This window comes from Gadus morhua, chromosome 16, assembly GCF_902167405.1.
Source record: "Gadus morhua chromosome 16, gadMor3.0, whole genome shotgun sequence".
Lineage (NCBI taxonomy): Eukaryota > Metazoa > Chordata > Actinopteri > Gadiformes > Gadidae > Gadus > Gadus morhua.
In genome coordinates this window covers 21,493,053-21,519,616 of record NC_044063.1, presented here as the reverse complement: position 1 = coordinate 21,519,616, position 26,564 = coordinate 21,493,053, and the positions used below count along the sequence as shown (strand labels likewise).

General features: G+C 44.1%; 1 protein-coding gene across 1 annotated transcript in view; it reads right to left on the bottom strand.

Moving 5' to 3' along the window:
* The window catches only part of dync2h1 (dynein cytoplasmic 2 heavy chain 1), a 123,371-nt gene that overhangs the window by 16,581 nt on the left and 80,226 nt on the right, over positions 1-26,564 (bottom strand). The window contains 8 exon segments of the mRNA XM_030380788.1: positions 5,017-5,121; positions 8,399-8,622; positions 8,911-8,986; positions 11,555-11,640; positions 12,271-12,340; positions 16,302-16,412; positions 20,505-20,630; positions 21,953-22,113. Of these exon segments, the coding sequence (XP_030236648.1) occupies positions 5,017-5,121; positions 8,399-8,622; positions 8,911-8,986; positions 11,555-11,640; positions 12,271-12,340; positions 16,302-16,412; positions 20,505-20,630; positions 21,953-22,113 (959 nt within the window).

The following is a 26,564-nucleotide window of genomic DNA, read 5'->3' as shown; positions in this document are numbered from 1 at the left end:
TGTGTGTATGTGGTTGAGTGATTGAGTGAGTGTGTGGTGTGTTGTTAAGTGCTAGAGCCCTCAGGTGGTGACAGGAGATCTTTAGGAAGAGTAGAGGGCAGGAATTAAGGGAACAAGGAGGCAGAGAGAGGCGGAGAGGCAGAGAGAGACAGTGACAAATGGCATTCGGCAGTGAGAAATAGAAGAAATGTGTGGCTTCTCACACACACACACGCACACGCACACGCACACGCACACACACGCGCGCGCGCGCAAATGTCATGGCCTTGTTGGGGCGGTGTGAATTAAATAAGGTTTGTGGTTCCAGTGATCAGCCTGCCATACTGCGATGAATGCATGCGATGAATCCACTTAAATAAATGAACACCCACAAGGACGTACAAATACTGGACCAGATCTAGAGAGACAGCTCAGCATGGATGACTCACACAAACATGCACACTTTCGTAGCGTCTACATTGGGGAATAGCCATCACATTAAGCACAATAAAATGTTTTGTTCACATACAACACAGATTAGCCCACAGAACCAATGTGCACTGTGACTCTCTCCCTTCTCTGTTGTTCCCCCTCTCGCTGTCAGAGAGGCTCTGATAGTGATGAATATCCCTGATCGGTTTTCACTGACGCACATGTGCACACAAAAGTAGAACAAACAAATGCATACATAAACAAACACACACAAACAAACAAAGACTATACTCAATTTACTTCTCTCTCTCTCTCTCTCTCTCTCTCTCTCTCTCTCTCTCTCTCTCTCTCTCTCTCTCTCTCTCTCTCTCTCTCTCTCTCTCTCTCTCTCTCTCTCTCTCTCTCTCTCTCTCTCTCTCTCTCTCTCTCTCTCTCTCTCCCCTACAGATACAGACACTCACTTATGAATGCACATATTACACACTCATTACCCATTTACAGCCATCGGCAAAAACATATCCACATAAATGGGAGAGTGATACTTTTTCCAACTTCTCCATTGTGTCCATGTCCATTGTCTTATCTGTCCTGTAAATCTCTCTTTTTCCAGTCCAATCCCATCTCATTACACCCCTCTCCCTTCACCTCGCTCTCCTTACGCTCTCACATGCACACAATAACACAAACCAGGGCACGCATCTGTAAACCCTGACACAGAGTGTACCACACTGACCGTTGCTAGAGAGTTACATCAGTACCGCCACCAACACACGCATATGCACACACACACACAAACAGGCACAAACAGGAAAGAAGTACAGATCATTCAACAACAAATCTGCCAGTTGCACATTTCCTTTCAGGACGGTCACACAAACACGGCGGGTCACATTTCAAAAAGCGAACGTGCACACACACACACACACACACACACACACACACACACACACACACACACACACCCCCCCCCCACACCCCCACACCCACCCACACAGAGCGTCAGTGTGATGTAATATAAATGAGCAGTATGCCATACAGCATCTCCAGACAATATCCGCTCGCAATCTGGGGCAGCAATCAGCTCTGTAATTGGACCCATAAGTAAGACTCCAATTGCCCGTTTCAGATGAGGCAGGACATCAATGCAAGGCTCCAAATGCCTGCACTCTGCACGGACCTGGAGATACTTTTTGGGGTTATCTCTAAGCCTCCGATGGAACAATGCTGTACTAACACTCATCTCGGCTCCAGCAGTCCTACTGTTGAAACCAGGAATGCAACGGGTGAAGTTAAGTCTGGTTTTCTGTTTTGTTGCGAAGATACACTACCAACGAAAACTCATTTTCGACAGTGGATGAAGCTTTAAGGGGTGGAATTTAATGTGACACTGACCTGCCAAGCCCACAATACTATCGGTTTTCGTGGATCAGGATAGCTTGGTTATTTTGGCCATAGAACCTTCGACAAACCTGACTGATTGGAGAACGTCATAGTATAATTGAAAAAAATAAGAAACATGTAACACTGTAACATGCAACTATGCTTGTGTCCTGCCTTCTATTTGTTTTTCTTTCAATTGGCAAACAAATGCTCATGCTTCCAATCCTATTGTCTTATTAAACCCTAAACAAGTTTCAATACCGACCAGACACAGTGAGCCAATGCAATGAAACAAAGTGAAATACGCAATGTCAGAAATGATTAAACTAAATTGAATATTCTGCGACTGGTGGATTGAAACTAAAGGAACATTTGGGGATTTTTTTCGACCTGGAAAAAAATCAATAACACAATACTAAACAGGCCGTGATCAGGCGAGAAGTAGAGAAAAAAGTTTTATATCTCTGTAGCGATCATTTCCATCATTTAAGAATGTAATCTGAGGCCGTCAGTGGCAAAAACAAGCAATTTTTTAAATATAATCTGGATTTGGCCCTTTGACGCAAAAAGTATAAGAAAAACAGGTTAAAAACAGGTAAAAAACTTTAACCTCTAAAACCAGTTTAAAAACCAGGTTAAAAAACTAAAAAAAGTTTGCTTGGGTAGTTGTAGGTTTTTGTAGTTGTAGTTTGTTGGAACGTATTTTTTTAAAACAAAGAAGTGACTTGTATGCTGATTTTATGAACCAAAATTTTAAACAACAGATATTTTATGGATCGGTTTATTTGTAGATTTTCAAAACACAAAGACTTCAAAGAAAAAATCTGCACCGTTTTCAGTGATTTGCATTTATGTGATAAAACATACAATTCCTAAGGCCATCACGATGTAAATCCCTTAAGCTCACATACATAAGAAGGTTTGCCAGTAAAAGATAACCGTGTGAAGATATAAACATTGGCATCACTTCATAACTGACGAAAAATCGAGGAAGACTGTTTTCCACAATGTGCTCCCAGTCCTTGAACGATAATTCAAAAGACATATTCTACAATCCTCTGCGTCTAAATTAATTGGTTGCAAAATAAAAGATGCCTTGTTTTCTAAGTATGTCAGAAAGTTCAGAGTTTTACTAAAGCTTGAATCTGCATTATCTCCAATTAGTCACAGACGCTGACTTAACCATCAGTTGATCGAGAACGCAGCGCAGTCAGGGCCCCAAGGAACATTGTACTAGTTCAAAGAATTTCATTTTGTCTTGTCTAAAACTTTACACTCTGTCAAGTTGGAGCGGCTCTGAATTCAGCTGGATTCAAACACTATTTTATGCATTTTGGGTTGAGACGAGTTGTAGAGGGGGGGGGGGTGGGCTTGTTATCACCATGTTTACTTATGACCCACGCCAATTTTGTTAAACTATTTTAGTACCGTTGTTGTGTATGAGCATTATAATGAGCGATGTTGCAAATTAAATGGGCCACACACCCTAGTGATTTACTATAGTGGTCTCTGAGAATCCTAACCCTCTCTCGGCCGAGGACATTAAATACATCGCTGCTCAGACTGAGCTTCACCATACATATGGATGTATAGGGTTGTTGTGGGCAAAGAAAATGTAAGAACTAATTGTAGTGCAATGTGGAAGTGCAAACTCAAAGGCCCATTTTGCATACAGTTTTTATATAGTTTAGTGTCGGCCAAACTTCCACATCTGTCCACCTCAAGGAAAATGTATTACTTACAAGCACAGCTCCATAGAGTACAATTTTAATATAAAGAGTCGTCTATCAGGCCCAACCTGTCTTGGGAGTGTCTTGCCTGGAGAGCTCTTGGGCTATTGCTTGCATTTGGAACCGGCCGTTCAGAAACATTATGGATTATTCAAAAACAAAAAGAATGGACGAAGATTCTGCCGATCTCAGCTTGCCTCTTCTCAAAGACGTTTCTAGCCTTACAATTACAATTCAACGAAAAGTCTAAAGGAAAAGTTGATGATTTTGCTTCTTCTTTTGAGAAATATATATATATATTTCTTTTTTTTACCAGCTTTGTTAAGTTTCATTTACTCAAGCACATTATGTACTTTTAATCTAATGGTTATTATAACAGGAAATTGCTAGAATTCTGTCAAACAAGGCAACACAGGACCATTGCCTTTACTGCATGTGATCATGCCTACTATTGTGCGTAGTCACCCCCCAAAGGCCCGTTCTCAACTGGGATAATCCCTGGTTTGTGTGTGTGGTAGGAGCATGGCTACTGTGTGTATGTGTCCCAGTGTCACTTAGTGGTCGGCTGGTCTTAATGGGGGGCTCTCGGTTGTGAAGAATGTCCTAACATCAGCAAGTTGTCAAATAACACCTTCGACCCTGGTTGACCAGAGAATGTTCAAAGAGTTTCAGAAAAACAGGATCAATGATTAGTGGTATGGAGGTTAAGCCAAACCATTGAAAACAAAACAGGTTGATTTACTATTACCGTAGCTTACACAACTTGTATCATCATTTGTCCCATTATGTGTCCTATGTTTTGACCACTGATACTGATGGACACGTCTCAATTTCATTCCAGCAGACAAATTACTGGGATATTACAACTGTGTGCTCAGGGCTACATCAATTATGGAGGTAATTTGGACAGTTCAAGAAACTTTTCATGGTTGTAATTGACTTTGTTGAGGAGTTGAGGTCAGAAACCTCATCCTGCCGCATAATTAACTCATAATTGGTCACGCAAGGACCATAGCGAACAACCTGTTGTCATCCCTGCTGTTACGTAGCAAGAAAATGAGCTTATGTAGCTGGTGGTACATAGAAACAAGATGAAGTAATGTAGCTGGGGTTACATGGCAAGAAGATGTCATGCACAAAAATGTTCCATAGCAACAAGATGGTGTAATGTATTGGGGATACATAGCAACAATAATGTCATGTAGCTGGGGAAACTTGCAACGAGACATGCAATGTGCAAGGTTCATAGATAATGGGCATGTGCGTGATGCTAGGAAACAACAAGATAATGCAATTTAGCGCAAGCTAAATTGCATTATCTTGTTGTTATCGTAACATAGCATACTGTAACATAGCAAAAACACAGACATATGCATATTCAAACAGTTAAAAGGGTTTAAAGATAGATGTTTGAGGGTGTCCATGTAAAAGCATTGTTTGCAGCTATATGTGAGCACATATGTGTGCGTGTGCGTGTGTGTGTGCAGGAGTTAACCTGAGAGCTGGTTATTCTCTGGGATGATCTCTCGATGTTGGCTGGCAGGCCGAAGAAAGCTGGCCGGTCGTCCTCTGGCAGATTCTCTATAACGCTGCGGTAATCCTAGGAGAACACACACACATACATACACACACACACACACAGTGGAATGATGTAGACATCTTACCGCCAAGACACAAATATTTTTTTTTGCGTGAATGTGTATGGTTTTGTGTGGATATTAGATTATGTTCTCTCTTATTGCCTCTTATTCACCCCGGGTGGAAAAATAACACTTGAATCACTGAGCCAGTACAACAAGCACACAGCATGTAAAAACGCATGGAGGAAGTAAAGAGAGTCGGTAAATAGAACACCAACAGATGGTCTGTTTCTGTCGACTGTAAAGAGATGCTACAGAGTTCTCAGATAGATATACACGTCAGCAATAACCCAGTCCTCATTCAAAACACTCGGTCAAGTCGGACAGGCTCTTCTGTTACCCTTACTGTGCGTTCACACCAAAAGCTGTAAAGTGTTTTGAGCGATAAACGCCCATTCACTTTCTATTAGACATGAGCGATAAAGCGATAGGAGCGATAAAACGCTTGAGCGATAGCTTTAAAGCTGTAAAGCTGTAAATGAGAGTTGAAAACAGTTCAACTCTATGCAAATGAGCTAGTAGCGTTTCGTCTGTAAATGACCACCAGCCAATCGGAATGTAGATGTCTCTCGCCGGCGTGGGTCCCAGTAAACATACGCGAGAACTTTAGTTCCTAGTTCCTACCACACATTTGTTCCTTGATCATGGTGCGTAAGAGAATAATTGCGGCTATTGAAGGGCATCGTATCTGTTCGCGATTGCATAGCCAACGTGGTCTTATTATAACCCGATCTTTAACTAAAAAACACATCGAAAGAATAAAGCATCCAGCATATGATTTCAACAATGTATGAGGGCTTATGCAATCCGCATTACGCAACCGGGATGTTCGCACAGTGGAATGCTGATGGAAACCAGCGGCCAAGCGTTGGGTGGAGATGTGCGCGCATTTCAGAAGCTGGGAGATACCGCACAAAAATCGATTACTAATTTGCCGTGTGTCTGCCTGGCACAAATGCTCCCGTTGAGCGGACCTTTTCCATAATAAACAATAACACACACACACACACACACACACACACACACACGATAGCGATGAACTAAGCTATAATCTAGCATATAAGCAATCGCTCCATTAATTCGTTTTTCAGTGTTTCATGTATTTATGCTTATTATTCTTTTTCTATTGACCAAACTTATGACCATCTGGTGTTTTTGTGGCTCGGCATCAGCAGCAGCACTTGCCTCAACTACGAGCATGCAGGCAAAAAGCGCGGCTCCTTTAAATGGAAAAGCAAAATCGCAAGAGCGATATGAGCTGTAAATATTTTTGACAGCGTTGCGTTTCGAGCTATTCAGCGATTTTGCATCTTTTACAGCTTTTGGTGTGAACGTACAGTTAGGCATGTACACCTACGCCCCTATGGCATAGCATTCAAATCAGTGTCATTTTTGTGTGGATGTATATCTGCTGACATACTATAACTACCTTTATTTTATTATTGCATCTTTTTATATTCCCGAGGCTGCTGTAACAAGTGAATTTCTCATGTATGGGATGAAATAAAGTTATCATCTTATCTCTGTTATTAATGAGCCAGTGAACCCACTGTTTCAGCTTGAATTTGAACACTGTAGTGTTATACTGTGTATATGTGTCAAGGAAGCCTAACCCTCGTGCCCAGACATTGGATACATCCCTGCATGTCCAGAAGCTCCAGCCTCTTTTGGACGCTGCGGTCAACCACTCCCCAGACAGAGCTCCACACAAACCGCAACCACCACCGGTGCCCCTTGGCCTTGACATCCGAGTGCCTCGCGGAAAAGGCCCTCAGACGTCAAGAACAGAACGGCACCTTTGTTTGCAGCAGAGTGGAACGCGTGGATCACAGTGTTTCTGGGAGAACGCCAAAAAATTGATTTTAGCAACGTTATTTATCGGTTGTTTATTTCAGCAACAGTGATAAAATAGCATTACTATTTTGACAATTATATAAGAAAAATTACCAAACCATTAACAAAACTGGTATGGGATCACTGGCTCTTTAATGTATTGGGGACCTACTAATGGCGGAAGCAGGCTTCTGCAAATGTACTTCAGAGCACTGCAGAATGGGGCCCTGAAGGTAAGTCAGATTGGGCCATGTGCACAGTCCTCAAAACATCGTTAGAAAGTACACATCAGCAGTATATGTGTGTGCCAATGCTGATTTTTTTTAATATATGGCATGCTGTCCGTTTTTGTGATTTTATCATGTATTTTAGCATGTGTTCATATATCATTCAGGACACTTCCTGAGTGAATGATACTTGACGTGGGGATATTGCCTCCCTCGCCCATGGTCTGAATGCAAATGGAGTCAAGCTTACCCCCTGCGTACCTTTGTGCATTAGCACGACAAGAATAGAGTCTCGTGATACCTGAGCGACGCACCCAGCTGATAGAATTGCAGCGTTACAATGCTAATTTCAAGGTGCCAGATGCCTAATTTTAATGACTATGCCCAATCTCGTTGGGGTTTCATTGCTAACTATTTAATAAGAGGTGATGATTTGAGGTGCTTGCTCGTAATAATCAATTTAACAGCCTCTCACATCTGCTAGGGCTGCTTCTCACAGGCCTCTCAAAAGGTCATTGGCTAATAGGCCAATTGAGATAATGGGAAATAAAGTACAGACGCAGAAGAAGTAGTTATTTTTTTTTCCGTTTCGCACTAACTAACTGGATGCAATTGGATAAGCCTACAACCAATCATAGCAAAGAAACGTGTGACGCAGCATTGAGCGATGAAAAACATCTTTCTTCCAAAACCAAAGCTTAACGTGCAGTCGTTTGGTCTTCTTTTAGTGAAAATATACCGTCCAGTTTATTTAATACAGTCTCGATACCGTCAACAGATTGTCCTACATCCGCGGCAACTATTTTTGTCGTTGTTGAAAACGCCTCTACAGCACTGCTCTGCACTGTTATCGTATTTAATCCGCCTCATATATTAGATAAACGGCTGTGATTGGTCAGTCCCAACATTTTGTAGGGAGGGGGGCCAGATTTATTTGCAGATCAAATGAAACACGAGCTTGCGAGATACATCTTGTTACCAGGCTATATTCTGTGTACCACATACACATTGCACTTTTTCGTGTTGATTGCAAATTTTTCCCAAGAGTTTAAACATTACTCGTCATTATATACGTAACATTTTTTAAAGTGACCTACACATACAACTCTGGCACTGCAATAAGCAGGTGGTCAGAACATCATGCCACGTACAGGCAGTAATCATGTATTACACCTACCAGGATGGAGCAGGAGGTTGGCAGGCTGATCTGAGCCGGGAAGACTTTTTCCCCTCCCCTCCTCGTTCCTGCTGAGGAGGAGGAGGAGGAAAGGAGGCGCGCCGAGAAGAACTGCTCCAGGTAGGAGCGCAGGATGCGGAGGTCTGAGGGATTGTCGATCCGTCCCCCGTAGATGGCGCTCTCCAGAAGACCGTGGACAAACTCCCACTGGAAGGTCTTACCGCCTAGCACACACACACACACACACACACACACACACACACACACACACACACACACACACACACACACACACACACACACACACACACACACACACACACACACACACACACACGCATGTAAGAACTAATCTATAACTCTGTCAGTGGTACACATGGCGAAGGCCAGATCAAGGCCCACGTGTGATCACGGACAGGGAGATTAGAAAGCGATAGCTGATCAAAGCCCAGGGCGTGTTTAAGGATGGCTGAGCAGAGCGCTCCATAGGGGCCACCCCGCTGTCTCCATACCGTCAAAGAGCCTGTCGATGATCTCATAAGCAGCCCGCAGGTCCGACAGGGAGAACTCGTAGAATTTGGTCCAGCCCTGGAAGGATGAGGAGCAGGGAGGGAGTAAGTGCACGTAGTATGAAACAATGAAACAACATGCCACAATCCCTTGTCAACTACAAATGAAATCATTATTAAAAAAAAACAACCCAAATAAAAAATGGATTTGTACTATAAAACATCATCAATCCTCAAACATGCACATAGAGTGCCATGTTTTGTCCCAATATAAGCTTGATGAAATAGTAATTGCAAGGATACTCTGCCCGTATTTCTTAAGAGATGCAATTTACCAACCTGACAGAGAACAGATGGAACCGATCAGTGCAATGAACTCGGCCCTTGTGTGTTTGTGTGTGTGTGCGTGTGTAATACCCTAAACTCTGCCTTTCATTTAACATGCTAATCTACTGAGACTTATCCATGTCAATGAATGGTCTCAAGGCCTAATTGGACTGGATATAAGAAGCATTTCTTGATGTACAATTTTAATAATGCGGTCGTTAGACTGGTGCTTGCAGATTTGTCTTTGTGTGTTTTCTTGTGTGTTTGTGCCTCGCACAAGAGGGAATTGGTATTTGTTCCTTTGGACATTTTAATCAAACAGACACTAAACATAAAAAAAAAACATACAATGTCTTTGTTGTGCCTAATAGCGATATTTATACATGCTACCAGATCTAATGAATCGTGGAATACAGGTTGATGTTGTGTGATCATTATAGGTGTGGGGTGTAAACTAGGGCTGGGATAAACGATTATTTTTTAAACGATTCATCTAGCGATTATTTTTTCGATGCATCGATTAATCTAACGATTCATTTTTTCAGTCCGATTCGATTTCGATTCGATTATCGATTATCTCCCCATTAATTGACTAATAGCAATTTATACATGTTGATTTACATAAAATATGAATTCCTTAACATTTCAATACATGTTTATTGCCTTTAAATTCCAAAATAAAAGTTCAAAGTAATGCAATTCTACGGTGCTCGGTCATCTGCAGCTGCGCTACCAGGTGGCGCCTCTTCAGGTGCTGGTGAATTGCCGTGGTGCTAGAATGGAAAGTCATCTCCATTTTGCAAAGACGACATATCACGGAATCGTTTCCTTTTACATTGAATAATTCCCATACTTAGAGGAACGAGTGCGTGGCGCCTTGCACTTATGAAAGTCTGGGGAGCCACTCGCGTTGCTACTACGCTCCGGCGCCGCCCATCTTTTTTTTATCGACGCGCATTTTTCGCGTCGACGTAATTTATGTGTCGACGTAATCGATTACGTCGACGCGTCGTCCCAGCCCTAGTGTAAACTACAACTTTAATATATACTCTACATGGACTTGGCAGAAATGAAATATAATATTCATTTTTTAATTACATTTTTAATTGTTTTTTTAATTAGTGTATAATCCAATGAATATCAATTGCTGGGTTTTCGTTACCTTAGGAAGAGCCCTTCATATGTACATAGGGAGGGAGGGCAATGTCCTTACAGTAGCCGAGAAACTACAAGTGGCTCTTGGGAGGCCGCAGTACAAGTACAAATTGGCTCGTAGCAACGCCGGCTAAGTAGATGAATGATCAATACATATAACAGATAGTGATGATATAGGTCTAGGAGTCTGCCTAGTGTATGAAAAGCGCTATATAAATAAAGTTGCCTTGCATTGAATGCCGTTTATTGCTTCGGATGCAAAAAGACAACTGTATGTTGAAAAACGTTATAGGCCATTAAGAAGACCTACCTTGTAGGTCTTCTTAATGGCCTATGTGAGGTCTACATGGTGTCCGTCTTTAACGGAGAACGTGCTAATTGTATGCCGGCTGGCCGGGGGTGAGGCAATACTTTGGTGCTGTAATTAAAGGCACCCTTTGCAGGGGGTCCATTTCGGTACAGATGGTATCAAATATCAGCCCAGACTCGCCAAGGCACATGCCTATGCCTATCGGCTCCGAACGGCAGGCTTCTGCCCTAATGGGCCCCTATGAGGTTCCCCCACTTTGATATTGGATAAGAAATGAGAGCAGCATGATAAACCACCATTCAGGGGGGCACATGATTGACAGAAGCAAGATTCAAGCAACTGACTCGGGTGTTGGCCAGCCCGGCCAGTATGCACACAATGAAATAAAACACCTACTGCTCGACTTGGAATAAATCTGTATTAGCCGGAGATGAACCCGTTCAAGAGCAGGGATGTGATGGATTTATGAATATTCTGTAATGGTCCTGGATGATGATCAATGTGAACAGTTAATATAAGCACACCACGCTTGTGTGTTTGTTTCTCTGTGTGTGTGTGTTTGGGTGTGTGTGTGTGTGTTTGGGTGTGTGTTTGGGTGTGTGTGTCTGTGTGTGTGTCTGTGTGTGTGTCTGTGTGTGTGTGTGTGTGTGTGTGTGTGTGTGTGTGTGTGTGTGTGTGTGTGTGTGTCACTGTGTGTCACTGTGTGTCACTGTGTCAATGTATGTGTGAGTGAGTGTGTCAATGTATGTGTGAGTGAGTGTGTCAATGTATGTGTGAGTGAGTGTGTCAATGTATGTGTGAGTGAGTGAGTGAGTGAGTGAGTGAGTGAGTGTGTGCGTGTGAGTGGTACTGCACCTGGGGTATGTAGTTCCTTCGCTCCTGGCAGACAGCGTGGAACCACGCCAGGCAGAAGAGAGACTGGGCCCGCGACAGGACGCCACCTTTAATATGCAAGTTCAGCCCCATTCACATCATTAGTCTCAGCCGAGGCAGACAAACGAGACTTGCCATCATCATTATCAAAACAGTTTTCTTCAAACATCACCAAAGCTATCCTTATTCCCCATCATTATCAACACAACGTTTAGTAATTTTGTCACAGGAGACAAAAAATGCCGAAAGCGTCTTACAAGTGAGGATGAGAACAATCAAAACATACAATTAAAAATTGGAGCTACGACAAAGATATCAAGTTGGAATAATAACCGTTTCAATTATTTTTTCAAAGCAATCAAAGCAGATTATTTTTCACGGTTAAATCCGATTTCAACCGAAACATTCATTACAAACAAAGAGATTGAAACGAGATGATGGGAGTCAGGCGAGAATAAGAAAGGGAAGACGAATAGTGAAGACAGCAGGGCAGAGAGCAGGAGAGAAGAGGAGGGAGAAGGGGAGAGGTGATAAACTGTAGAAGAGAGGAAGGTGCAAGGATGAATAGAAGTGAACGCAATAAGGATGAATACAACAGAAGAGGTGTGAACCGTGAGCATGGTTAAGAGAAGGTAATGAAATAGAGAAGCAAGATAATAGCAAAGAAGAGACTTTTATAGGAGAGAGGAGTGGATGACCTTTACTGATCTGCTCCGGACTCCAGGACTCGTAGGTCCTGGTCAGGTTCTTCTTCAGCCCGGGTGGGGACTGCGCACGCACGCACGCACGCACGAACGCACACGCACACACACACACACACACACACACACACACACACACACACACTAAGGATTGACAAGTGATTTGACAACAAAATTGACAGGCCAAAGGGAACAGACGGAGAGAGTTGTTGTTCATTAGAGAGATGAAGAAAGGCACAAAGATATAATATGAACAATAGGATAGACTAATAAACTTAACACAGACAGAAAAAAGGATGAACTTTAACTGTGGTGGCTCTGTGATTTCTTCGGCCACTTTATACATATATATTTTTTTTTTTTGTAAATGCACATTTCTTTTTATTTATACATATTTAGTTCAAGTGCAAATTTCAGTTAGCATATTTTTGTGTTTTTCAAATTTTCTATCTTTAAATGATGCTGTACTATCAATTGTAATTGAAATAGTCTAGCACATTCATGTTTTAGTTAATTAGTTACTGAATATGAAAAAAGATTGGTGGTTATTTAAATTGGTAGACAGTCCACTTTTACAGTCAATTAAAAGAGCATGCTTTGTTAGTAAACTAGGTTCAGCAAAGATCGTGTCTCTCAGTCCCGACATATTGATACTTCCACGGCATCACACGTACAGAAGAGGACAGTACAAATGCAAGGGTATGCAAAAAAGCTGCCGTGTTTCAAGTAGTTGATGTGGTAGTATACTGATCTGGGAGTATACTGAAACATCAATGTTTAATCAAGCTTAATTCTATGAATTTTTTGAGATTTCACCCCCTGACAACCCTCAGATAAGGAGACTGATATGCGTCCTACTTTCCCACTTAGACTCCACATAGAGGATATTAGTTAAGTGAAAATAATGTCAAGGCCTAAAGGCTAATGTATACTGTCATCTTGAAGATGAACTCGGAACATCATTCTTTATTCTCGCTTCCTGCACTCCAAATGCTGGCATTTGTCAAATGCTTGAAAACAAGTCTAAACTATTTGCCCTAGCTTCTAAGCATAGAAATTAAGTGGCAAGCAGAGAACATCCTCTCTATTTGCATTCAGCAAACAGAACAGACATCTTTCAAGCCCCTTCCCTCTTTGCCTATCCGAGGCCTTGATACAGGCTTTCCCACCATCCTCCTTCCTAAATCGAATGATGCACATTGCTATGCATACTCAATGGTGTCACGTCAGGCGGGGATGGGCTGTTTCAGGTACACAGGCCCCTATATAAAAGAGAAGTTTATATCTGACTGCCTGTTGTTCAGACGGGCACTGGAAAAACAAGCTTCACTCCACTTGATGAGCGGCTGGAACCCATCTGAGCACGGACATCCTAAACACACACTGTTGTTTAAACGAAGGTAAACCACTTAAAAGTCGTGCCCTGTGTGAGTCTCAAGCTCGCAACCTTCAGATGAGGAGATTGACGGGCTGTCTACTGCGCCGACAGCGCTCCGGCGAAGGTAACCGTTTGCATCTCCCATGTGGACAGGTTGTTGTTTACAGGCGAATGGTCAAGGTAATTGAATTTGATCTGATGATTAAACATGAATAAATGTGCATTGTGCATAGCTTTAGAAAGTCGGAACCACATCACAAGGAGGATGGGATCTGCATTCTAAGAACCTAAAGACGCTTTAGGTGATGGTGTGAAGACATGATGGTCTCGATTTGGCTTGGACTACATTCAATGTAGGTTAGATATGTGGAGAGAGAGAGAGAGAGACACACTGGTTTGTAACTATAATACCATTGCATCTCACAAGGACCCACCACTGTAGCCTCAAGGACAGAAAGAACAGGACTAGGTTTGCCGATAGTGATTGTTTGAGAGAGTGTGTGTGTGTGTGTGTGTGTGTGTGTGTGTGTGTGTGTGTGTGTGTGTGTGTGTGTGTGTGTGTGTGTGTGTGTGTGTGTGTGTGCACGCGCGTGCGTGCGAGCATGATTAAAGGACAATTCCGGTATTTTGAACATTGAGCCCCCTTTCTGGTTTGTTTAGGATGAAATAGAGTGGGTGACACCGAAATTTGAACTAATTGTCCTTTCTCGGGTATTTGGCTCATTTTGAATCGCTCCTGCCTGCTTCACAATGGTTGTCTGTGTGCATACACAAACCTGTCAAACCAGCAACCCTAAACGTTCGTTTTCAAAAATGTGCAAGTAACCGAGTGGTTAGTGGCATTCGTGAAGTTTAAAAAAAAATTATCGGCGCAATATATGGTTTCTGTCGTGTTTTATTGCACATTTATCGCCAGTTGATTTCAGTTGGAAGACTCATTACTGCACGATGATATTACTCCGCCGAACCGGAAAGGTGGGCTGTTTACGTTGGTTTGAAGTCTTGTACCGTGAGCACCTCGGATTAGGGAAAATCACATAGAAAATCACTGAAAATGGATTATGAAAGGTGGCTTCTGGAGGACGCACTCGATTTTGAGTTTGACGGCAGAGGATATCGTTTTGAACCAGAATTCACCCAAGAGGAGCTACGTGAGATGGAGGCTAGGGCTACGGAGGCGCCTGAAGCTCCGGCTGAAGCGGTCCCCAGGATCACGGGCGGGTGGTGTGCCTGTGGGAAGTGCAGGCAGATGCAGACGGAAGTCGAAAGTAGGTGCTGCACGGAGTGGGACCTTGTGCGGAAGTTTATATGCGGTTGTGAGGTATCTGAAAAAATAGTTCCATTTAGCAACTAACACGGATGGAAACCATATATTGCGCCGATAATTTTTTTTTAAACTTCAAGAATGCCACTAACCACTCGGTTACTTGCACATTTTTGAAAACAAACGTTTAGGGTTGCTGGGTTGACAGGTTTGTGTATGCACACAGACAACCATTGTGAAGCAGGCAGGAGCGATTCAAAATGAGCCAAATAACCGAGAAAGGAATAATAGTTCAAATTTCGGTGTCACCCACTCTATTTCATCCTAAACAAACCAGAAAGGGGGCCCAATGTTCAAAATACCGGAATTGTCCTTTAAGTGAATCCTTATTTTAAATTGCTCAAATAATAATGTTTTTTCATACATACATATTAGGTTGATTCATTGCTGAACATTATTCATACTATTTGCATCCTTGGGTTCGCATGTATTTGCACAAATTATAATTAGGTGTCAAAGCAGATACAACACTCATTGAAAATGACCCTGATTCAATGATCATCAATACATCTATTGTTATATGAATGTGGGTTTTTGTCTATCTGTGTCTATCTGTGTCTGTCTCTCTCTCTGTGTGTGTGTGTGTGTGTGTGTGTGTGTGTGTGTGTGTGTGTGTGTGTGTGTGTGTGTGTGTGTGTGTGTGTGTGTGTGTGTGTGTGTGTGTGTGTGTGTGTGTGTGTGTGTGTGTGTGTGTGTGTGTGTGTGGCCGTGGCCGTGGCCGTGGGTGTTTGTATTAGGGTCATCATTTATATGATTTTGAATGTTTATGTAGGCCTGCACTATACTGATGGATGCTCTTGTGGGCATGAAAAGAATGATGAGTGTGTGTGTGTGTTCGTGTGTGTGTGTGTGTGTGTTCGTGTGTGTGTGTTCGTGTGTGTGTGTTCGTGTGTGTGTGTTCGTGTGTGTGTGTGTGTGTGTGTGTGTGTGTGTGTGTGTGTGTGCGCTTGAGAGGGTTAGGCTTAGCTTGCAGCATGCTTGGCTAGTGAAGCAGCTAACCCCAGAGCACAACTCCCTTAGGAAACACAGACATAGCACACTTCAATAACACGCTAGAGGCTATATGCTTTAGCATGTCTGTCAGGCCCAGAAATAACTACTGAATCACACAGAAGACACAAGAAGATGCATGATAAACACACATGGAACTGTATGTGTTTTTAATGTGCGGATGAACAGACGCACAGGTCCCATGAGTTGATGAATAATAGAATCTGGAGCAGATGCAGGCATACGCTTTAAAACAGCGCTGCCATTGCATTTGTTGAGATGTGTATAATAACGCGTGTGTGTCACATCAGTGTGTCGGTGGCTGCGAGTGCGTACCTCGTATGTGATTTTCAGGCTGGACTGCAGGAGTATGAGGGGGAATCTGGGGTGCACCTCGGAGGTCAGCCACAGACGGAAGCTTTCTTTGGGTTGGAGTGCGTTCAGCTCCTTATGAGAGAGTAGAGGGTGAGCATTTGCATGGGGATGAGTCAAGAAAAACACACAAACACTTTATTTTAACAGTGTAGAGTGTGTTCAATTACAGAGGGACCAGGTACTTAAGATAACATAATCTCTCTCCCTCTCCTACTCTCACTTTGTAAAAGCAGGGAACGTGAACTCCAAGTGTCAGGGTTAAAAATAACATGCCAGCGCTCCAGGCCTTTGTGCCGTCTGATTGGCTGCTCATTGAAACGCTGCTACGCAAATCAACCTACGTCGACTCACGGCTCGCGGACAAATAAGACGCTGACACAAACATATGCACACACACACACGGACATACACACCCCTGCACATGCACGTACAAGTGCACACACACACACAAGCGGCATGATCAATGTGTTTCTGCATCAGTTGGAGCCTAACGCGGCCTCGTGGAGGAGCACCGGATCAGAGGGAATGTGAGGAGACAGGAATGGACAGAGCGCTAATGTAATGGTGCGGTGTGTGTGTGTGTGTGTGTGTGTGGACGCGTCTGTCAGGCGCACACAGGCCCCTCCGTGTACACGAGCACGGCAGACGTCAGGCCTGATCACCTCCCCCTCCAACCGCACAGCGGGAGGGAGGGAGGGAGGGAGGGAGGGGGCGACACAGAAAGAAAGATGGGGGGAAAAGTGAGCGGGAGAGAGAAAGAGCGATAAGAGACAGCACAGAGATAGAGAGAGAGCAAGAGAACGAGAGAACAAGAGCAAGAGTGCAACAGAGAGAGATGGAGAGATATAGAGAGGGTACACCGAGAGAGAGAAAGAGATGTATGAAGTGCAAAATAGGGCGATGGAGCAAGAGAAAGAGAGTGATAGCGAGTGCAAGAGTAAACAGAGAAAGAGCTCTCCGTTCCACTGCCGATTTCTGTCGACCACCTTGAAAACAGAGTGGTTTTATCCATGTCTCCCTATCCCCCAATCGTGTTATCTTTCCGAGGCCCGTGTGTCGCATCATGCACCTAAGCACAACTTGCCCGTCCATAACGCAGACATTAGAGCCGGTTCCTGCTGCCTTGTGTTACAGTGCAGTGGTGCGTGTGGGGGAACGTATCCTGCACCCCCAACAACACAAACATGTGCATCTCCCATGGAGACAGACTGACCCTGGCAGGGTCAGCGGCCCAATGCAGGTTGGTTATATATAGGGCTACAGAGGTCTACAAAACAATCACACCCCTGGGAACTGTGGAGCGTCATCAACTTATCCTTACTGCATTTCGTTGTATATGGTGTACTTGATGTGAGCTAAAGAAGCAGCACATATTATTCATATATATATGCCAGCTATGCAAGGAATAAACCACGACAGGCTGTTAGAAATAATGTCACATTCAACATCGTATTTTCCGACAGGACTTTGAGCCTGGGGTCCTTCACTCTGCTCATGTAACAGTCACAAACAATGACTAGAAATGTTACGTTCTTCTATGGTGTTATCGTTTTTTTTATCAAATTTATCCGCAAAATCAAATAAACCTTCCATGGCGCAGATCGTTTCTACGTTGTCATGGAAACATCTGTTCGGAAGTTGTATTTGACAATCGCTGTTACGGCTGGACTAGTAGCACAGTGATGTGGAACCGTTAAAAGGCAGAGGTATGCTGTTATTGAAGAAGAATGCACAACTGTATTTGAGTACATCCATACATTTTAATGAACCCCCTTATATTAAGGGTTTCCCAATTGGCCATGGATGCATGATAAACCACTCGGGATTATATCTTATATAATGTGAATCTTCTTCAAGCTTAAAGCTAGGATAGGCAATTTAGATTGCCCAGCCAGAGAATTTTGGAAGCATCCAACTGAAAAAGGGCCGCTCCGGCCTTATGGCCGCGGCCGCCCTCTCAAGGCAAGGCCACAACACACGAATAGCTAGCTGGCTTTAGCTACAGGTCTGCCTGGCCTTATAAAGACTCCAGTCATGCACAATGAGAGCACCGGCAGAGTCTGCGGGCAGAGTGAACAACAGCAGGCAGGTATGCCATCCAATTGTTGCATTCAGGCTGAATGCAATGTTTGGATTGGATAATTACAGGCCTTCTTTGTTTTGTCTGAGCATTTGATTAATTGACTGCTGTCGGGATGTGAAGACGAGACAAAAAAAAGTACCTCAAATAAATTGCAGACACTAATTGCAATGTATTAGCAGCCACGAAGGAACGCATCTAAACACTCTCATCTGTTGTTTGAATGGGCATGAACCGTTTAAAAACACGTCCCGATTGTGAGGCTTGAACTCACAACCTTCAGATAAGGAGAATGACGTGCTGCCCTTGTGCCAATGAGACTCTTAACACTGTATCTGGATGCAATGAGTGGACTGTGCCTTGAGAAACATAAAGCCACTTAATGGCAAATTCAATTAATGTTGCCTTTCGCAAAAAGGCAATGGCATCTTATGTGTAAAGTCCAATTTTGCTTGATGATTTGTAGTAATCTACTAAACATGGGAAGAAATTGCAACAAAACATGTAGAAGGACCGTGAGGCTCCCTTGGGTGCGGCGCTGGTGCAACTATCATCATCTGCTCCTGGCCGGGCTGTCTACCGGGAGGAGACCTGTCAGCGGACCAGCACAGGCATCCTTACAGCACAGGGCCAGAGAAACAGGAGGCGAGGAGGTGTAAAGAGGAGGTGGCACCGCGGAGGTAGAGGGGAGGAGGCAGAGAACAGAGGAGGGGAGGAGAGGAGGTGTAAAAAGGAGGAGGCACCGAGGAGGTGGTGGAGAGGAGGCGGGGATCAGAGACACAGAAGAGGAGGTGGAGGAGAGATGAGGCGGGACGGGGAGGTAGAGCAGCAGCAGATTAAATCAAGTGCAGGGGAGACTAGCTTTGTCCCCTAGCTTCATCCCTGGATGACTCTCCACCTGTCCGCTACGCCTCACCGCATGCACCTCACCCCTCGCTCTCCCAGTACCACTCCCCCTTCTTTCTCCTTCTATTTCTTTATTTCCACCATTCTCTACCCTCTACCCCCCCCCCCCCTTCTTGCGTCACTTTCTCATTTCAAGCTTGGCTGCAGAGACCCTAGCCTCATCACGTCCCCCAACGTCTGTACACTGGAGTGGTAGAGGCTGGGCCGAGAGACACTCAGTGTGTGCATGGGGAGCGAGCGAGCGAGCGAGCGAGAGAGAGAGAGAGAGAGATAGTTTGAAGGAACAGTAAGTTGAGTAAGATTAAAGCAAATTAAATGAAATACATAAATGGAATGGTATTGAGGGAAAATGTAGATTCAGTGGAAAATAAATTAAAACACGGACTGAGGAGAGGCACAATCAATGAAAGTCAAAGAAGGGGAGTGGGAGGAACCAAGGGAGGAGAGGAGTGCAGTTAGGGTTTAATTTACACTAGGACACACACACACACACAGTCCAATCACAGCCAACACCTGTGCCTCCCAGTGAGATATGGCCTGCTACAGTGTCACAGCACTTAACACTGCCCAAGGAAAAGCTTGCACATACAGCACACACACACACACACACACACACACACACACACACACACACACACACACACACACACACACACACACACACACACACACACACACACACACGTGTAAGAAGGAGCGGCCATGAGGCGGTTTTAAGATGAAAACGTGTAAAGCCAGCATGTCTAACAGGTCAGCACCCTTTCTTGTTTCTGTGTCTGAGCATGTTTACGCTTGTGAGTAAGTGTATGTATGTCGGACATAACTTATACGATTGTTATTAGGAAAAATACATGACATGGAATCAAATCAAAACAAGGATTGGGACAATGGTAAGTTGCAAAAAACACAGCAAACAACAACAAAGTCTTAATGGGGAGGGGACGGATTACTTATTATTCATTTTATGCCGAAAAGCAGTGCAAGTTAAAAATTCAGAGTGTGTATTAAACTTGCATAATGCTTTCATCAAATCATTATTGTTGTTCTTGCATTGGAGAGAGAGAGAGAGAGAGAGAGAGAGAGAGAGAGAGAGAGAGAGAGAGAGAGAGGGACAAGAGAGAGGCGAGAGAGAGAATCAGAAAGAAAGAAAGATTTAGTATTTAGTTGCCATTTCCTACTTTCTCCAGCTGTGGTAGCCATGCAGTGACTAGGTGAAGGTTTTTAAGACAAAGCCAGTCTCCGTTTCGAGAAGACTCTCTGAGCGCAGCCAACGCCACATCCGCCTGGCCCTGGCCCATTGAAATCTGCACAGAGAAGGAGAAACAGAGAGAGTGATAGAGTGAGAGGGAGAGAGACAGGTAGACATACCAATAAATAGACAGAGAGAGGGAGGGAGAGATCAGGAGCGTTAGAGCGAGACAGAGAGAGAGAGAACAAGAAAGAGAGATAGAAAGAGACAATTATTGGCAGAGCGTAAGGATGTGGCCGTCAACATTGTTTCCAATAGTCTGCAAAATCGCAGACGTTGGAAGATGCATTTTTATTGTAGTTCAGAGTCACAATAATATATGAAGGAATCCATCAACGGAGGTTTGCAAAACCTCGTATTGATGAGCAAATCGAAAGCGAATGACTCGTAACAAACTCAGCCTCTGAGTCCAAAATAAAGGAACAATGGTGCAGGATCATCGCTCATCCATTAAATGGAATAGACTTAGAAACTCCATGATGGTTCTGAAGTTGAACATACTGGACTCTTTATCATTTAGATACAGAATGACTGAAGCCCATTCTACTGGGAGGGCGAAGCATCTCAGGGCCATGCCTGTCCCCACCTCTCATCTCAGCAGCTGAGCATCACGACTGAGCGTGACTCATAACGAGCTTGAACCCACCTACTAGCAGGTTGACTTTTTCCATCATCTTCTCGTGGGCGGTCATCTCCATATTTTAATTTGAAAAAGCATCGAACGGCACGAGCTGTATTCCTGTCGTTTCACGCGGAGCTGTGCTCAGGCGAGGAACCATTTTCTTATTCTCTCCCCCTCGAAACGGTGGCGACAGCCGCATGTATCGCTGAGCTTTTTTCAAAGTAAAAGTTCTAAACAAACCCGTAAGTATCTAAAGCGGGGGATAAAGTGAGTATGTTTTTATACAAAGTGAATGCGTATAATTCAGATACCAATAGTTAAGGAGCAGGTACGGGTCTCTCAAAGGTTGGTTTCCGTCTGGGAATCGACCACCTTAACCACTGCTAAACTTTGCTACCCAACTGTACTGTCTTGCAGTAATTCTACAGCTTAATATATATTAATTATTCAGCCATATATATATATATATATATTTAAAAATGCTGCTGGTACGCCGCAAGAGAACAACGACTTTGTCCTCTTGCCAATAGTGGATGGTAAACATTCATCTGCCAAACTAATACCTAGTAAATGTTTGTATTAGTTAAATCAGCTTCACAACGTCACGACACGCGTTGATCCGTGTTCCACGAGGTTTCCTGATGATCGCAAAATGAAAACCTTGCGTTTCTCCCTTTTGCAACCATCAACTTAACAAATCTATTTTGTTCATTCATTCAAAACAACCGAGGGATGGCGCCCGGCCCCCCCCACACCTCGTGGAAGTTCTCCCGCCCGACAGAGTCCGCTGCCAGCTCGCTGAGCTCCTGGGAGGGGTCTGCGCCGGGGGAGATGATGATCAGCACGGGCTCCCACGCCAGCGTCTCACAGTGCAGGCGCCTCAGGTTCAGCGGCGGCGGCGACAGCTCCTTCATCCCTGTGTAAGAGGAAGAGGAGGAGGACGAACAGGAAGGGGAGACGAGCAGGTAGACGGTGAGACGGGAGGAAGCTGATGGTGATGAGGTCATTGCAGGATTCCACACTAGCTTTACACCTTAAGATACGCGCTTGAGGCATGGGCACGCACGCGCGCGCACACGCACACACACACACACACACACACATTAATGCCGACATAATGTTCAGTGTAAATGTTTGCTGCTTTTCATAGCCAAGTGAACTGGGGAGAAATTAAAAGAGAGAGAGATCTAGTAACATCAATAACACAGTTCACTTTTAGCAAGAGGGGGAGGTATCGGGGAGGGGGGAAGAAGCAAACGGGTGAAGGAGAAGGTGATAACATTGGGCTCTGTTCAAACCGTTCGACCAAGGGCAAAGGAGGACATGGAGAGGAATCAGGATGGAGATGAAGTGAAAGATGGAGGGGGGGGGGGGGGGGTGTTCACTATAGTGGGAATGGACGCAAGTAGAAGTGAATGGAGGATGCAGAGGGGGATGGGCAGGATATGTGATGAGCGGATGGAGAGGGAGGGAGAGACGGCGGGAGAGATGGGAGGGATTAAGAAGGTGATGTACTGTGCATACTGAGTGTTAAGTATGCAGCAGAGCTCGCACATAGAGCACAGGAATACCCTGTCAGCCCCCTGCCATTTAGAGACCAGCCTAACACTCTCCTGGAGTGTGTGTGTGTGTGTGTGTGTGTGTGTGTGTGTGTGTGTGTGTGTGTGTGTGTGTGTGTGTGTGTGTGTGTGTGTGTGTGTGTGTGTGTGTGTGTGTGTATGCGCGCGCGAGGACAAGTGTGTGTGCGTGTGTACACGTATGCGTGTGCGTAATTCTGTGTGTCTGGTGCATTTCTCAGCGGCCATTATGCTTGGATCTTGCAGTAATATATTAGATCATATATCCATTGAGAAAGACACAAATGTGCCCCCACACACACAGACCTGTGCTAGCTTTGCCAGGAGTAGTGCTCGTGCACAAATCATTCTGGAACCGTTTCAGTGCACACACCATTATTATTTTCCCCACAAACAAAATAAAGGTAAACTGCAGACACGTCACACACACACACACACACACACACACACACACACACACACACACACACACACACACACACACACACACACACACACACACACACACACACACACACACCAACTGCTGGGCTAGACATACATAAATCCACGCACAAACGTGTCTGCAAGGACACAAACAAACATGCAAGCACACATGGACAGAACACAAGGTTTTGGGAGAGAACATCCCAGAGAGACATTTGGCTCCATCACCATGGTAACAGAGACCAGCCGTCCAGTCATCCTGCGTCATGGCTTCTAGTGTCCGACTGCGAAGACGGTGTGTTAATGTTATACTGCGCGCGCGCGCACACACGCACACGCACACACACACACACACACACAATCACCCTTGATGTGTACATGTTATCAGTGTTCAGGCTGCCAGCTACCATTCTAGCTCTGTGATTAGTTGAACTTGGCATTTTATTGCTCAGAGAGATTGAGAGAGAGAGAACGAGAGTGCGAAAGAGGTGTCGCTATTTAATTATACGGCATGGCTGTATTCCCCCGGCACGCTAACATGTAAATGATGATGATGGACTGAATGGACTGAATGCACTGAATGTGAGAGGCCGTGAGAGAGAGAGAGGAAGGGAGAGAAAGAACAGGAAGGCAGAGCAAGAGGGAATGAGTGAATGAATTAGAAGGTTGTCCATCTGAATGTGAAGGAAAACATTTTTCATTACAGAGGGAAAAAAAACTGTTTGCAGGCACAAACACAAAAAGGAATGTGTGTGTGTGTGTGTGTGTGTGTGTGTGTGTGTGTGTGTGTGTGTGTGTGTGTGTGTGTGTGTGTGTGTGTGTGTGTGTGTGTGTGTGTGTGTGTGTGTGTGTGTTTGTGTATTATGTGTGCAACTGGACAAGGGGAATGGGTAAGCATAGCCTGAAGCGGATTACAGGACATGTCTATTAGCATACTGACTTACTGCCCAACACACACACACACACACACACACACACACACACACACACACACACACACACACACACACACACACACACACACACACACACACACACACACACATCCTTTCATTTCCTTCCAAATACATCTCCTTCCTTTGTCTCTTCCCCATATATCCAAATCCTCATTCCCACTCACAAACTCCCAAACACACACACGCATAACGCTACACTGTAATGATTTCACACAGACATGCAAAGAGCGCCCAGAGTGCTAAGACTGTGCTGTCATGGTAGATGAGCCAGTGTTATTATTAGCAGTGTAGAGCAGCTGTTCAACAGATGAGACTGGTTGCTCAAGTCATGACCATTTATTTTATCAGTGGGAACACGTTGGATATGATCAGAGCCCAGGAGCTCTGATATGCACCAAACTTCTCAGAGTCTCTCTGTCTCTCTCTCTCTCTTTTTAGAGCATCTTATAGAGTTCCTCATACACGTGCAACTAAAGTCGCGTGAAAGAAACTTGCACAAATCACTAACGCAACGGATCATGACTTGTCGCGCGACAAAACTCGGCGACACCGCGACCAGGCGACAAATGTGGCGTTACGCACAGAGGAAGTATTACATTTTTTACATTCCAATTATTTAGCTGACGCATTTACCCAAAGTGACTTGCAAATGTGCATTCAACAAAAGTGGGAGAATCATTTCAGGACATAAAATGTATCAAATGAGCAAACCACTTTAAGTGCTACAATAAAGAAACGAGAGATCGAGAATATTATTATTGTTGTGGTCCCATTTCATCGGCCCAGATGCAGTCTGAGCAGATGGGTTTCCAGCCCGCGGCGGAAGATGGGTAGGGTTTCAGCCCGTCTGATGTCAGTGGGATGCCCGTTCCACCATTGTTGAGCCAGGACAGCGAACAATCGACAATCTGTTGAGCGATAGCTGTGGTTCCCACATAGTGATGAACTAGCAAGCCATCATGCAGGTTTAGAGTGTAGTGGACAGGCTGGGGTGTATGATTTGACACTGTCCTTGTGGTAGAGCTAATCGGAGGCTCGTTGGTGCAGTAAGAAGAGTACAATATTCACAATCAGAGGGTTGGGAGTTTTAGTCTCACATGGGGAACATGTACGCATTGTGTGCGTTTGCATGTAGATGCTTCAAATAAGTGGAATAAATCTGAAAAATAAACCGCTCTTGGTAGCCATGGGATAGGATCCACTTATCGTTAAATAAGTCTGCATGTTAAGACATTGGGCCCTATTTTAACAACCTGAAACGGAAGTGAGAAGCGAAAAACTGAAGTAGCTTTGTGGGCGGGTCTCTGGCGCTGTTGCTATTATAGCGGCGGATAAATGACTCTTGCGCCCGACGCAAGCCTAAAATGGGTTGGTCTGAAGTAGCTTAATTACTCGTAGGTTTGTTTTGGCCGTAACATGCAATAAACCAATGAGAGTGCCATCTCCCCTTCTACAACATAATAAAAACTGAGTCGTCATGTACATTTTGGCAAAGAGAACATATATGTTATGCGGTCCTGAGGCCGCAACTGTGGGTCTATTTAATGATATGCGGCAATACATTAACAAACATCGTTTCTTACCCGTATTGTATCGATTATCGTTATCAACTTGTGTTCATAAAATGCATGTGTCCTCCCGTTAATACACATTGCCATGGACTGTATGTGCTACGTGGTAAGTTTGTGTGCCAAGCATCACCCGCATTCATTCATTCTTTTAAACACTCACTCGCGGTAAAACTATGTTTTCTCACAATCAAATACTCATCAATCCTAAAAAGTTACGGGCTTGTACACAATGTCTGTGTCAAGAAAATATATGTTTGCTGTACGGTGTTTGCAGATGCGTTGATTAAAAAGTAAAACTTATTACCGCTGTATCAGCTGTTCTTTCCCAAATAATTGAACCAACGTTATAATTTACCCTAAAACGATATTTTGGAATGCTGTGATATAGCCTACTTTACTCAAGTTTATAATTGTTATTATTATTATTTTACCGCATTGCATAGCCTACTACAGTGTTCATTCATGCAGCCCCTATGGAAATTTTTTTTTACACAATCAATATCATCATCATAATATTTCAATCAGGCAAATCGTTGACATGTTTGTGCTATGTATAGCCTACTGGTGTGTAAGCTTATGTTGCAGTTCCGACCTGCCATGGTTCGTCAAAATAGCAACACCAACTGCGCTATCCGCTAGTGCACTTAGACCAGGTATTTTTCAGTCAGTTGCGCAACTGCTTTATCGATCTTTAAGATAGCGCCATGTATCATTTGCGCCGGAACACGCCCCTGCTTTTCACCGACACGCCTCTCAGGGCGCAAGTTTAGTGGCGCGAGTTTGCTGCGGGGGAAAATCTGCTTTGCGCTGGGTGCAGACTAGCAACGATACATGCAT